We start from the raw sequence: 14,954 nt of genomic DNA on the forward strand, positions 1-14,954 counted from the left end.
TGGGGGGAAAGAAAGGTGACTTTCGTATAGTTGGACACGGTGTCTGAGCTAAAAGGAGTCAGTTCAGTTTTTGTGCACGACATGATACAGCAAGACCCGGGGCCCAGAAGACGGTATCCCGGAGAGGGTCTCATGGGGGAAACCTATCCTTTAATTTTGATTGATTATTTAAATAAACACCATTGAAACCGAGCTAATCCTACTCTGTCTGATCTGTGTAAACGTCTTGACCAAACCCCCTGGTGTGCCACTACATATATATATTATAGAAACTGCCATGGCCTAATTCAAATAGTTTCACATTTTACAGCAAATAAATGGCGTTATTGTCACCATAAAGGGTGAATGTTGCGCGTTTTCCAAACGGAGTATTAATGCTCGTTCATGTGCACAGTTTTACAACAGGTCTGATTTATAACACAACCATGTATATATGGCAAGTTTATAAATCTCAATATTTGTGTACATGCGCAGACTTTTCAGAAATGGCGCACACAAAAATCTACGCAACTGTTAAGAGTCCCCAGACCTTATGATGTCGAATGTAGGCTTACGTAGCTCCAATGTTGGGGATAACCTAGTCTACTTGGTGATGGTGTGTCACAGAGAATAGAGGGGAGATAGCGGGTAGTGTGCCTTTAAGAGGTGCCCTGACCGCCGCACTAAATCTCCATCATTGTGTTCCAAAGAAGCTGCTGAAATGTCTGCTAGCTCCGCTTTCAATGATGAAAAAGGGGGCTCCTCGAATGTCGGGGAGCCCGAATATGGCCACGACCCGGCCAGCGGAGGGATTTTCTCCTCCGACTACAAAAGGTAGGTGCAAAAACCCGTCGCCGCTTGCGTTTGTCGCGGTTATGTTTAATGTTGTCATATTGAAATATCATGGGCAGTTTATGGGGGAGGTGCGAGGTGGATGCAATTTCCTGCCTGTCAAGATGGAGAGGAAGCGGCGCTTGAACGGGCTTTATATGCTTGGGGACGTTAGAATAAACAATGTCTCCAACGTAGTTTACTTCGATTGAAAAATATGTGTTTGAACAAGTCATAGTTGTGTATTTTCTTGAGTCCTAGATGATTTGCTTGGGGAAACTGCCGTATGCTGCTACCAACGACAAGGCCATCAGGGCTGAAGCTCTGAATCTTACAGTGATTTGGTGTTGGGCCAATTTAAATGGGACTAGGCCGCAGAAGCGATATGCATATTCTGTTAAGAGTGGGTTTATTTATTGACAGATTGCTATCACATAGCGTAATTGTTCAGTATTCTATCTAGGCTATAGGCTACATTTTAAATTCTTAATCTGAGTTGAACGCGAATCGGGCTGACCACTCACTCGTGTGTAGTAGCATAGCCTATTCGTCCAAAACGCTGTCCCATTAGAAATCAGTTTACAGTGCCTAGTCAACCAAACATGATAGGATGGGGAAATATGCGATATATTGTTGCTGGAAATTGATACTACAAATTAAACTAGGCATAATAATATTCATAATAGTCTACGTAAGGAGCGTTCGTTTTCTATATATTTGCAGAACCGCGGACCGGACAGCTCCGTGGTGCTGAAGAGGACGGTGTGTGTGTAGGGCGAAGTGGCTTGTGTTCACAGAATGCTGCTCTCCAGAAAGGTCGTTTCAAGTGGCCTTGTCTGTATAGCCTACTCTTGAAGGGCAATTAGGGAACTGTGATAAATATAATTTCAATTTTTGGCCACTTGGCAAAAGGTTAAGAAAGCGAAGGCAAACTAAGACAATTAGTAGGCTGCTATCAACCGATATTCACTGCTATATTACACTAATAAAATGTTATTTGATTAACAAAAAATGAACATCTGAGATGTAAAGTTTGCCATTTAAATAATTCAGTTGATTTACTGTGCTGTCTGAATCTGATGTTTGACCCTACACAATGCTCTGTTGAGTCTAATCATTGCAGGTCTAGACAGTGCTATTCAATTGTACTGTATTATTTATCAGTATTGTTGTATTCATGTTATTTGAGATTGATGAGGGAGTAGGGGGAGATGCTGATGCTGCTATTGAAACTAGTTTGTAGCTTAGTGTGTGTGTCGAGTGTATTCTCTTGGATCCTGGATCTACGGATCTATTTGATTTGATTTGGTTGAAGAGTGCAGGGCAGAGGAAAGGGCAGTCTGCCTACCTGTCACTTCTGCTCTTATCTGCAGTTCATTGATTGTTGCAGGCATCAACCCCAACCTGCTCTAAGTGCAATGCAATAAAGTGCATTGGAGAAAAGGAGCACTGGTAACACTATTAAAATGCTCAAGTCAGGGTAGACACTTATACTGTATAAGTCTCTTGTGTCACTGTTTGGTTCAGGGTACCAAGATTACTGTATAAGTAATACTTTATAGTCTAAATGGCCTTCCAAATACTGTATTTTCTTCTGGCACGGCAAGTGGGCCGGTCTATGGCTCCAGTGAGAAAGCTTGAGTAAAATATGCAGGTCAGAAAGGTCATCCGAGCTGCCTTTGCTTGAGCTGTCAATTTTACATTGATGCTTTCTTCATAAAATAGAAACATTGATGTCACAACGGCTTGTGTTATTTGATATGTGCATGCATGGCTGCATTGGGAGGACCACAAACAAATTTTCATGTAAAATAAGATTTTGCATCTGTGCTTTGTAGATGTTTGTTTCATTGGTCACACCTTTAAAACAGGCATAACAACAAATGATAAAGGCTTCATAGTCTCCACAATCACAACATAATGGTTAACTAATCATTCATAAGCAAAGTTATAGTACTACATAGAGGGTGTTATAAAAGGTCATTAAGCCACATCTGGTGCTTTTGTTAAAATGTGGCATCTTTTATACATTTATCGGGTAATCCCATTTTTATTCTTAAAGGGATAGTTCACCCAAATTACAAAATTACACGCTGGTTTCCTTACCCTTTACGCAGCATATGGACAAGATATGACAATATTTCATTCTTTGGTTTAGTTTTCATGGCACCGTTTCCATATGCTAACGTTTTAGCATTTGTGACAAAAAAAAAAAAGTCCCATTCAAATTATAGGACCAATATTAGCATTTTTTGCGCATAACGTCCACAAGTATTTAAAATTGATTGTGAAGCTCAACAAAGTCACTAATAGATGATTTGAAGATGTGTGAAAATTGCTAATATCGGTCCCGTGACTTGAATGGTATTTGTGCCACAAATGCTAAAACGTCAGTATGTGTAGGGCTGTTACGGTGACCGTATTACCGCCACACCGGCGGTCACAAAATTGTGACGGCAGTCAAATTCCACGTAACCATTTAATTACCATGGTAATTAGGATTCTCCAAGCTCTGATGCTGCTGATGATCATTAGTAGGCTACCAAACTTGCTAACTGCCTGGTACTCAGCACTCTATTGTCCCTCTAATCACTCTGTCATCAATGCAAATGAATTCGAAAATCTAATCAAACACTCCATGAGAGCCCAGGAGCTCATGTTGCGCAACATTTCAATAGGCTAAGAAATTGCGTGAGGAAACAGAGTGATGTTCTCTATTAAAAATAGGAGGATCCCATCAGCTTTCTATAGGCTACTATATTTATTTCTCAACCTTCCTAATATTAAGCACATTGCTTCTCTTTACAACAGGAGTATAGTCTACCTGGCTGGCATGATAATGAACCATGGGAAAAGCATACTTCATTCGCTATTTAAAGTGCATAGATGACATGTATTTTTTCCCCTGCCCCTGGTCCATTCTAAATCCAAACAAATATTATTTAGTACATGTAAAGACAAAAGATTAAATCAAGAATAGTCTGATGGGTGACAATATTATCCTATCACTTGTGAATTATATATTATCACGTGTGAATGATGCCCAGCTTGTGTGCAGTAAGGCAAGAAACAGAGCATGCCTTTTTTTGCAACTTTTTTCAAATAATAGTCACACACCTCATGTAGCCAAGCCCATAGGCCTGATAAGGTTTGTATCGTAACTAAAGTGGCCAAACAACTTTTTTAAATGAAGCACATTAAATCAGTTTTACAATGAGTGTAGGGCTTAACTGGCATGCATACTATAAAAATGCACATTTTTAATGAAAGTATTACATGCATATTTGTATTGGAGTTGACGTTTGAGAATGGTGTTTTTTACTGCAAATTGACAGTATTTTCGAACATATGCACTTTACTGCGCTTATAATGTGAAGAAATAGCCTAATAGTTTATCAACATTTTAAGCTAAATGTTCTGATCTGTTGTGTCAGCCACATTGCTTGAAAACTTTTTTTTGATGGTAGTGGTTGTATTAATTTGGAATCTATCACATCCCAGACTATGCTTGGAATATTTATTCCTCACACAGAATAGAATCGGTTAACTTTTGTACTATGGGGGGATAGTAGATTGACATAGGCTACTGCCTTTGCTGTTCATTAGGCCTACTCATTTTGTTGACTGACGAAAAGTACAGTTGAACAGTTCTTCCAATATCTTCAAAATGCACCTCAGAATTGGATAAGGATGATCACAGTTGTGTCCCCAATGTGTCTGTCTTCACTTGTAGCCTGTGACAAAGACCCGATCACAGGGAACTGTGGGGGAGATCTTGGATGGTTGGTGGCCTGGCAGTTGGGAGCTTGGGCCGGTGGCCGATAGGTTGCTGGTTCGGGTCCCCGTTTTGACTTGATAGAAGATCTGTCGCTTAACCCTGGTTGCGCCTGTGGGTCGCTCTGGATGGGAGTCTGTTAGATGACTGAATGCAATGTAAATGTTGAGTGGCTTCACTACAGGTTGATTGTATGTTTTAATATTCAATATATCTATTTTTGAGTCCCGATGGAGAAAATATCCTTTCTATTTTATTCAGCTATGTTCAGTTGTATTCTTCATACTATAAAATAGTATAAAAGAATGCCATGGAATTCTAAGCAAATATTGTCTGCTAAATGAACTAGTGTAGCCCACAGCCATATGGCATAACCAGATCAGGACCTAACATAAGGATAACTCAGAGTATGCTATTCTGTTCTTCTGAAATATACTACATTTTCTTCATATCATGTTTCTTTAGACCTGTCTAAAATAAATAATGTATTTATTGTGATGGTGTGGGCTATATTACATGGATTTATTAGACTTTTTAAAATGTAGATATTCCAAAGTTCTGCATCAGTGGCTTGTAGACTATGCGTGGAAGCAAAAAGATGCTAAATGTATTTATGTTAGTTAACGTTTGATTACCTACCGCGAGACTGGCAGTTATTTGCTTGACAATCACCGTCTGACAAAATCTCATCACCGCCACATCCCTAAGTATGTGGTTAACCACGCCAGGGAAACTAAGAGACAATTTATGCTTTTTTCAACAACAAAAAAATCATAGGGGCCATATGGATGGTGTGACCCAATTTCGGATCCTCTGGAGGCATGCAGAGGCCAATTGAGTTTTGTGCTGCATCCCCATGCGCCACCCAAATTTTGTAACAATGCATAGGGCTCTGTATAGCTCCGCATTGACATGATTGGTTGATGGGAGGTGGGGGCGGGAGGTCCTGTATAAACACAAACTTAGTTCCTTGACAACTTCCTTCACAACAGTGCTGCTCTGCTCGGTGAAGAGCAAGAAGTATGAATGCCCTGCCTTCTACCGTATCCCGTAAATGCTGCACGGCCAATGTATCATGCACCTGATATTTCATTGAATACATGTTTTAATACATTTTACAATATCCTTTGGAGACAGACTGTGTTATATACTATGGGCCTGATTCAGATGTACGCCTTTCCTACACACTTCTCAGAAGTTGATGTTCAGACTTACCTTATGTAGGTGCATAACAGGCTTTGCAGGCCTGGTTCCCATGCGTGCCCTGAATAAATTGAATTCAACCGCTGAAAACCCTCCAACCAACAGATTTTCTCGTGAAGTTCATTCAAAATGGTTTTCAGTAAATTTATCTAAAGCCATCCCTTTAAATTTGGTGTACCTTTTTTAATTAGCATTTTCTCGACAGACTCCCTGGAATATATGGATAACAGTTCAGAATATTAGGGATCAATGAAATAAAGCCACTTAGGCCTAAATATACACATATTCTTCTCCGTTTCAGCACTAATTGGTATCAGAACTCAGGATAAGACCCAGATGCAGACAGCTAGAGTCACAGATGTTTATTGACCCGAACAGGGGGCAGGCAAAAGACAGGTCAAAGACAGGCAGAGGTCTGTAATCCAGGGCAGAGTCTATAAGGTGCAGGCTCGGGGTCAGACAGAATGGTCAAAACCGGGGAATCTAGGAAATAGAACTTGAGAAGACATGGAGACGGGAAAACACGCTGGTAAGACCTGACAAGACAAGACAAACTGGCAACAGACAAACAGAGAACACATGTATACATACACTGGGGATAATGAGGAAGATGGGTGACAACACGAAGACAGGTGAAACAGTTCAGGGTGTGACAAATTGATATATTTAAAAATACTCTGATCTTGTATATAATTTAGGGTTAGGAAAGTAGTTATGAATCTTTTTTAAAAATGGTTTGGCGACACTTTCCGCACTAAGTTCACTATATATACAGAAGTATGTGGGCACCCCTTCAAAGTAGTGGATCTGGCTATTTCAGCCACACCCGTTAATGACAGGTGTATAAAAATCGAGCACATGGCCATGCAATCTTCATAGACAAACATTGCATGTAGCGCTCACTGACTTTCAATGTGGCATCGTCATAGGATGCCACCTTTCCAACAAGTCAGTTCGTCAAATTTCTGCCCTGCTAGAGCTGCCCGGTCAACTGTAAGTGCTGTTCTTGTGAAGTGGAAACATCTAGGAGCAACAACGGCTCAGCCGCAAAGTGGTAGACCACACAAGCTCACAGAATGGAACAGTCGAGTGCTGAGGCACGTAGCACATAAAAATCATCTGTCCTCGATTGCAACACTCACTATCGAGTTCCAAACTGCCTCTGGAAGCAATGTCAGCACAATAACTATTCATCGGGAGCTTCTTGAAATGGGTTTCCATGGCCGAACAGCCGCACACAAGCCTAACATCACCATGCGAAATGCCAAGCATCGGCTGGAATGGTGTAAAGCTCGCCGCCATTGGTCTCTGGAGCAGTGGAATCGCATTCTCTGGGGTGAGGGAGGTGGTCAGGGAGGTGACCAAGGACCCGATGGTCACTCTGACAGAGCTCCAAAGTTCCTCTATGGAGATGGGAGATCCTTTCAGAATGACAACCATCTCTGCAGCACTCCACCAATCAGACCTTTATGGTAGAGTGGCCAGACGGAAGCCACTCATCAGTAAAAGGCACATGACAGCCCGTTTGGAGTTAGAGGACTCAAACCATGAGAAACAAGATTGTCTGGTCTGGTGTGAACTCTTTGGCCTGAATGCCAAGCGTCACATCTGGAGGAAACCTGGCACCATCCTTACAGTGAAGCATGGTGGTGGCAGCATCATGTTGTGGGGATGTTTTTCAGCGGCAGGGACTGGGAGACTAGTCAGGAATGAGGGAAAGATGAAAGGAGCAAAGTACAGAGAGATCCTTGATGAAAACCTGCTCCATAGGGCTCAGGACCTCAGACTGGGGCGAAGGTTCACCTTCCAACAGGACAACAACCCTAAGCACACAGCCAAGACAATGCAGGAGTGGCTTCGGGACAAGTGTCTGAATGTCCTTGAATGACCCAGCCAGAGCCCAAACTTGAGCCCGATCTAACGTCTCTGGAGAGACGCTCCCCAACCATCCTGACAGAGCTTGATAGGATCTGAGTCTCTTTCATCCTTGCAAATTATAAAGGTCAGCATTTAATAAACATTTAATAAACTTCACTGTGGAAATGGGGATAAGCTATGTATGCTTCAGTGTTGACTTGTTTAACATTTATCTCCAGCGATCACAAGATAAAATAAGATTTATAGATTTTTTTTTAAATGGTCATTTATGTTTACAATCCCCTTATCCAAACGGCTTACTCATCTTATTAATAGCTCTGATCAATTTGTAAATTACATTTCATGGAGAATGGTTTTATTTCTATCTGGGAAAAATACATTTGATGGTTTTCCACTTGGAACCAACAGGTTGCTTGACCTTATTAATCGCTTTATCGCACATAAAGGTGGTGGAATTATTAGGGAATTAAATCTAGGTTGGAATACGGCGTATCTGTAGACACACCTCGCCACGTTCATTTCTTTGGTCTCCACCCCAAACAAATAGCAGGTGAATAGCATGCCATTCCCATGCTTAGTCTAACTAAGGTCAGCAGATGCGTCGAGAGACAAAAGTCCATGAAAAAGGGAATTTATGTTCCATTTACGCACGCATAACTCTGGTCATGTGTCCCACATGTAACCCTATTCCCTATGGGCCCCGGTCAAAGTTAGTGCACGGTATGGTGAGTAAAGTGCCATTTGGGATGCACTCCAGGTAGGGGCTATATTTAAGTGCCTGTGAAATGAATGCATTAAATATGCAAAATGGGAGGCATGTGTGTGTGTGTGTGTTGCTGAAGCCAAGAGCAAAGATGCTATCACCTTGTGTGATTAAAAAAAGTTCATTTCCTGGCCATGTAGAGGTTCTGGTCTGGTATGTTGGTATATTTGATGATCCTAGTCTAGATATCTGATTCACAGCACTAGAAGTGTAGCCTTTATATGTGTCTGGGGAGCTGTGTAGTCTAGCGACTGGCCTACTGTATGTAGTGACTAAGCTAGAAATGAATCATGTTTTATTACACGTTCACACCTTTGTTTGAACACCTTTCATGTTTTGTCTTCGACATCTTTTGAAAGATTTTCCCTCAGAAACATTCTGTGTTAATTACAACCACTAATTGGTTAGGAATCACTCAAATTGCTCTTACGTTTGTTTAATAGGTCAGCTCACTTTTGATGGAGGTATGAGGTTTTTAAGCAACTTTTTTTGACTGACAGATCATACATCACCATTTAAAGGTAGGCTTACCAAACAGGAGTTCCACTTTACTCTCTTTTGGTGGAATAGAACAGAGGCTGTTTGGAGATCCGTTTGGAGATTGCCATGATGTATTCACAGTGAAATGATTGCCATAACTGTGATCCCAGAGTTCATTTGTAAGCAAGCTCCAAGTTTTTTTAACCATGACATCATGGTCTAAAATACTCAACTGTCTATTGGGATAAACAATTGGCATAAAAATTGTCTTGTAATAAACTTTTTTCACATATGACATATTTTGGTCTTCTTTAGGCTTTAGTGGATGAGTAATGGCAAAACAAACCAGCCTCCATTACATGAAAGCACCCCTGCAAAAGTAATTGTGAAATACTCAATGCACAAACCCTCTATACCCCTTATTATACTATACGTTGACATATTTGCAGTGACATACTAACCTGCAATTGTTGACATAAGTGTAACAGAATAACTTTACGTCCGTCCCCTCGCCCATACCCGGGCGCGAACCAGGGACCTTCTGCACACATCAACAACAGTCACCCACGAAGCATCGCTCCACAAAAGCCGCGGCTCTTGCAAAGCAAGGGGAACTACTACTTCAAGGTCTCAGAGCAAGTGACGTAACCGATTGAAACGCTATTTAGCGCGCACCGCTGACTAAGCTAGCCGTTTCACATCCGTTACATAAGCAAAGGTCAATGTTATTGACAATAGATAACCTTCGATTAAAGTGTACTGGAGCATTTACCCCAGCAGATGGTGCTCACAGTCTTTTTCACTGTATTGCTTTTTATTCCATGCCAGGATGGCCTTGAGTGGGTTCAATGGGTACACACAGTCTGTGTCATAGAACCCCCCCCCCCCAACCAGCTAGGCACGCGAAGTTTCTGACTTATACATTTTTTTACATATTCCATGGATTTTTCTGGCCATGTTTGCAACCCTATTGAGACAACCTGTGATAACTATGAAAATCACAAATAATCCAATTTTAGATCAACTAATTGATTTAAGCTAATTGAATGTTTCACACAGAAAGAGTGAAGGTGCATTTTGTGAATTGGGATATCAAGTGTAACTTCACAATTTTCAAAACAATATAATTATTCTTGGCCACTTAATAGCTAGGTTTCCATCCAATTGGCTACAGATTTTAATGCAAATATTCTCAAATCTGCAAAAAGAAAAGATGCGCATTTTCCATTCAGTGCGTGATGACGTACTGCACACAACATTTTTCATGTACCGAATAAAAATCTAAAGTTAAATGTGTTTCCATCGCTTTTTCAACTCTACCGTAGTTTTGCTACAAAAACTGTTGCATTAAATAGCAAATGTGACTACTCTGGTCTTGGCCAGTGTAGCCAAATTAGTGACTTTGTCGCTATATTTAGCGAGTATTCAGACCCCTCTAGCGACAATTTTTCAAAAAAATCGACTACCGACTTTTTCTGGTGTTATTGGAGACTTTTGGAGACTCTTCTCAACGAGCAATGGGTGCTGCTGTTTTTTGTCTGAAATAAATAAACTGCACGAAAATAAATCACTGCATTTGACTCACACAGCCTCAGTCACTTACTCACCTTGTCCACTGTGTGTGTGCCTCTCTGTGACATAAGCTAAACATCTAGCTGGCTCGCTCATCTTGTCTCAGTCTAAACTGTACACCCAAAATACAGAAAGAAGTGGGAATCAAACCCTGAATTCAGAGCCATTTATTGGAGTTGATACACGGGCATACTGCCTGTATTGTAAGGCTGATTTCTATGCCAAACGTAATGATGTAAAAAAAAAACACATGACAACTCAAAAACATACTCAAAAGGCAAAGCCTTATATAACAGTTCCACCCAAAACAAGCTGCCATTTATGGTTAAAAAAGTTGAGGCCACCAAGACTGAGGCCACCATGGCATTAGCTATCGCACTGTTCCATGCTGGGATGTGATCACATTGGAGAAGCATGTAGAGCTGCTTTCTCAGACTCCACTGCTGCTACCCACTTCAAAATGCACAGGACAAAGTGCACAGAAATGATTAATGGTGTTCTGGCAACATACTTTCTGAAAACGTTGGTCGCAGATGTAGGTGACCAGCGTTTCAGCTTCCTCCTCGTTGAGTCCACGGATGTAAGTGTTTCTAAGTACCTGGGGGTACTTTCGTGACACCAAGCAGACAATTGTATCAACATTTCTGGGGCTTGTTGAGTTGGAGGGAGGAGATGCCAAATCTTTAGCCCGTGCTGTTGTGGCTTTCCTCGAAGTGTTGTCTTAAAAAAAGAGAAACTCCTGGGGATAGGGACTAACAATGTCTCTGTTATGATGGGGATTAACAATGGAGTCCATAAAGTGCTGAAGGAGTATGGCCTCAAATATCTGGTTCTTATTCGCTGTGTTGTGCCACTCTCTGCAGCTGGCTCATTTGTAGTTCTAAACATATTTAGGGTGTTTTTTACTCACTTTTTTTGTCTCTCCTACGACGTTATTCCTCTCTCATACAGCATCCATCACAATCGCATGCACATGTCCAATTATGCAAATTCATTTAGCGACTTTTAGGACAGCCAATAGCTACTTTCGTTACTGAGGAGTTGGCAACGTGTGCTCTAGCCAACAGCTCGCTGTTAAAGTGTGGGTAGGCTAGTCTACATGATGAGATTATTATGGGTAAGAGCGAGAAAATGTGTATTTGTCAAATGGCAGTTAAGCATCTGTAAGGGATTTCTTCCATTGACGGAGAGGCGGACCAAAGCGCAGCGTGGTTGTTTTGATTCATGTTTTAATAAATCACTTCACATGAACAAACTAACAAAAACAAGAAACGTGAAAACCCAAAACAGCCCTATCTGGTGCAAAACACAAAGACAGGAACAATCACCCACAAACACACAGTGAAACCCAGGCTACCGAAGTATGATTCTCAATCAGAGACAACTAATGACACCTGCCTCTGATTGAGAACCATACTAGGCCGAAACATAGAAATACCCCAAAACATAGAAAAACAAACATAGACTGCCCACCCAACTCACGCCCTGACCATACTAAATAATGACAAAACAAAGGAAATAAAGGTCAGAACGTGACAGCGTCAATCATCATGTTACCAGAATAAGGCCCTCGATATTTATTAGAAAGGAGCATCAAGATAACTGTGCACTTTCACCACCCTGTGAAGTTCATCATCATTTATTTAATCCGTAGCCTAATAAACTTCATAGTTTCCCGAGTAGTGGTAGGAGGACCACTCACCGTATCATCGCGTGACTCCAAGTTTACTTCGATATGATGGTTGTTATATCAATATTTGCGCATAAAGTTGCTTCTTAGTGCCATTTCTCACATAACTAATTTTACCGACATAAAACATATCCCACACTGTCGAACGAACAAATTATCTGTCTGCATTTATAAAAAATGTACAGTAACATCCTGTTTCCATCACAGCTGTTGTGATTTCTTTTCATATGGTATGATTTTACTCAAATACAAAATGTGGATGGAAACATGGTTATTGTATCAAAGCTTTACAGTATATACCATGTATTCAGCAGAAATGTTTGGTTAGCTGTGCAATCTTATGTTCTAAGCAGAGATTTTATTTTGCAGCAATGTCATTTTAAAAAAATGATCCTGTCTTCTTCGTAGCTCCACAGCTGAACTTCTAAAAATCTGGAGAGAGAGCTGGAATGGCATACATACACAATCCATGTCTCAATCATTTTAAGGCTTCTTAAAAATCCTTCTTTAACTTGTCTCCTCCCCTTCATCTACACTGATTGAAGTGGATTTAAGTGGCATCAATAAGGGATCATACTGTCGCTTTCACCTGTCGCTTTCACCTGGATTTACCTGCTCAGTCTGTCATGGAAAGAGCAGGTGTTCCTAATATTTTGTACATTCAGTTAATTTTTTTATGGTATCATACATAATGGGAAAGATATCTAGCTGAGGCCTTTCAAATGAGAGATTGATTTAGTGGCAGTGGCACATATAATGTATGCCATAGAAAATGGGCTTTTACAGGACATGGAGAGCCGAACAAACTACTGGTGCATGGACATTTTAAAAGTTTAACCCTTAGCCTATCCTATATTGCAGGTCTAGTTGAGAAATCACACAGAGAATATACTACTATCGCCCATCTTTAAATCCCGTTTTAGATTGTCATAGCAGCAACAACAATTACTACAGAGCTTGAACAAACTGGTTTGTGCACGAGATATTTCTTAAAGTTGGACCCCAAACCATGCTTATATGACATGTCTAGATGAGACAACAACACACACAATATGCCTCCATCGTACAGCTTTAAATCCAGTTTTAGATTGTCATAGCAGCAGCAGCACATAGTCACCTGTTCAATAATGGCCACTCGAAAGCTAGTTTTTGTCTGATGTGCAATTACCCAGCATGTTTGCATTGTTCTGTTGTATCCCAGGTGCACAGGATGGCAAGTCGTCTGGTCTCTGTATAAACATGGCAGAGGAAATGCTGTTGCCTTGGAAACCTGCCCGAGTCACCACCACATTCCATGTTGCTCAGGGCATTTTTCTCTGCCATGTCATCGCAAACGTGACAGATTGATGCCATTTGTGGATCTGTTTGGCTTTTTCACAAATTGTCCATTTGCATCCTTAAATTTTGCATTGAATGAATTAGGATGAAGTGGGGTTACAATCAATGTTCCCTCTAAAGCACAGCTCTCCTGGACTGCCAAGCAGCAGAAATATTAGCACTTTTCCCTTTACTTTGGGAATTGTGATCGAATCAATTAGCCACTTTCAATGCAACATAACAAAACAAAATGAACTATGCAAGACTTAGTATGCAAAACTAACAATACAGGAGATTTTGTTGTAGGCAGAACACATCAGAGTATGATTTTATTTAATTGACTGGCACGACGCAGGCATGTACTCTGCACAGACCGGTGCGCCATTACCAATCAGATGCAGTAGGCCTATATGAAAATAGACCATTGCCATTCATGGATCTGTGCCATTCACTTTAAACTGGACTGTTTTTACAGCATCAGCGGTTGTGGGTAGATGAGCTTGTTTTGAGATCAAAGTGAGTTACATGTAGCGAGGTGTGTACATTTGTTCATATCCTTTGCTAGTTAATAAGTTATTAGCCCAGTTATAGATAATTTGTAGTCAGCAATGGGGGAGTGATTGCTTCCTACAAGAGCACAAAACGTGTGCATTTCTAGACATCTTTGAAGAGCTATAGGGTAAAGTGCTTGCTTTTGTCTCATTTTGTTTTATTTTGAGACACTCTGGTAGGCCTACATTATGATCAAATAGCCACAGTAGCTTACTTGACCATTGTTAAAACTAACTTAAAGCGGGTACAGCCTCAGTGTTAACATTAAACACGTTGTGCCGGAAGATGCACCGTTTTCTGTTTTCTGTCAGCAGACCTGAAATTTTCGAAGATAAAGAAATATAGCAAACATTGGTTCCAATATAACATTTTGAGTTGAGATGTAGGATGAAGTGACGTTCTTGGAGAAAAAGCATTAAGACCTTGGAGAGGATTGCTTTTTCAATGTGCCATTCACACAGCTGGGAGATGGAGGTAGCAGATGAACGAATGTTCATGTTTCTGCACAAACATTCTCCATGTTGTCATGTAAGCCAAAGACAAACCACTAACTGCTTACACACAGTAAAGTCAAGATGTTCCTCCTCGTTATTTTGGGTAGGTTATTTGAATAGGTTGTTGTCTTGGTAGCGTAATCTACTAGCCCAGTCCCAGATCTGTTTTGTGCCAAAACAACTATAGGAGTTGGATAAACAGTATATGCAGCTCTGGGACCAGGCTAGTAATCTCTACAAGTTTTGCCTTCCTTTCATTTGTCAAAATCGATAACTTCATTATCTATTGAAATCTAATTTACAGTCCCACCCTGCTGAGCAATACGCCAGCCGACTAGTATCATCCTCTGTTAGCATGATGCTAAACATCAGAAGATTCTCTAGTCACGGAGGCCTACTGTATGTCCCTACGTAATGTGT

General features: G+C 40.8%; 2 protein-coding genes across 6 annotated transcripts in view; one reads left to right on the top strand and one right to left on the bottom strand.

The window, feature by feature from the left end:
* prdm11 (PR domain containing 11) overlaps positions 1-14,954 on the bottom strand; it is a 362,582-nt gene that overhangs the window by 78,512 nt on the left and 269,116 nt on the right. The gene's annotated exons all lie outside the window — the stretch shown is intronic.
* Positions 618-14,954, top strand: part of LOC118396354 (AP-3 complex subunit beta-2) — a 96,500-nt gene continuing 82,163 nt past the window's right edge. For 2 of the 5 annotated variants that reach the window (XM_052465369.1, XM_052465370.1), the window contains exon 1: positions 619-813. In XM_052465369.1, the coding sequence (XP_052321329.1) occupies positions 701-813 (113 nt within the window). In that variant the 5' untranslated portion in view covers positions 619-700. Of the gene's footprint in view, positions 814-14,954 lie in introns of all 5 variants that reach the window. The other 3 variants (XM_052465371.1, XM_052465373.1, XM_052465368.1) reach the window with 2 other exon arrangements.

Source organism: Oncorhynchus keta, chromosome 17, assembly GCF_023373465.1.
Source record: "Oncorhynchus keta strain PuntledgeMale-10-30-2019 chromosome 17, Oket_V2, whole genome shotgun sequence".
NCBI lineage: Eukaryota > Metazoa > Chordata > Actinopteri > Salmoniformes > Salmonidae > Oncorhynchus > Oncorhynchus keta.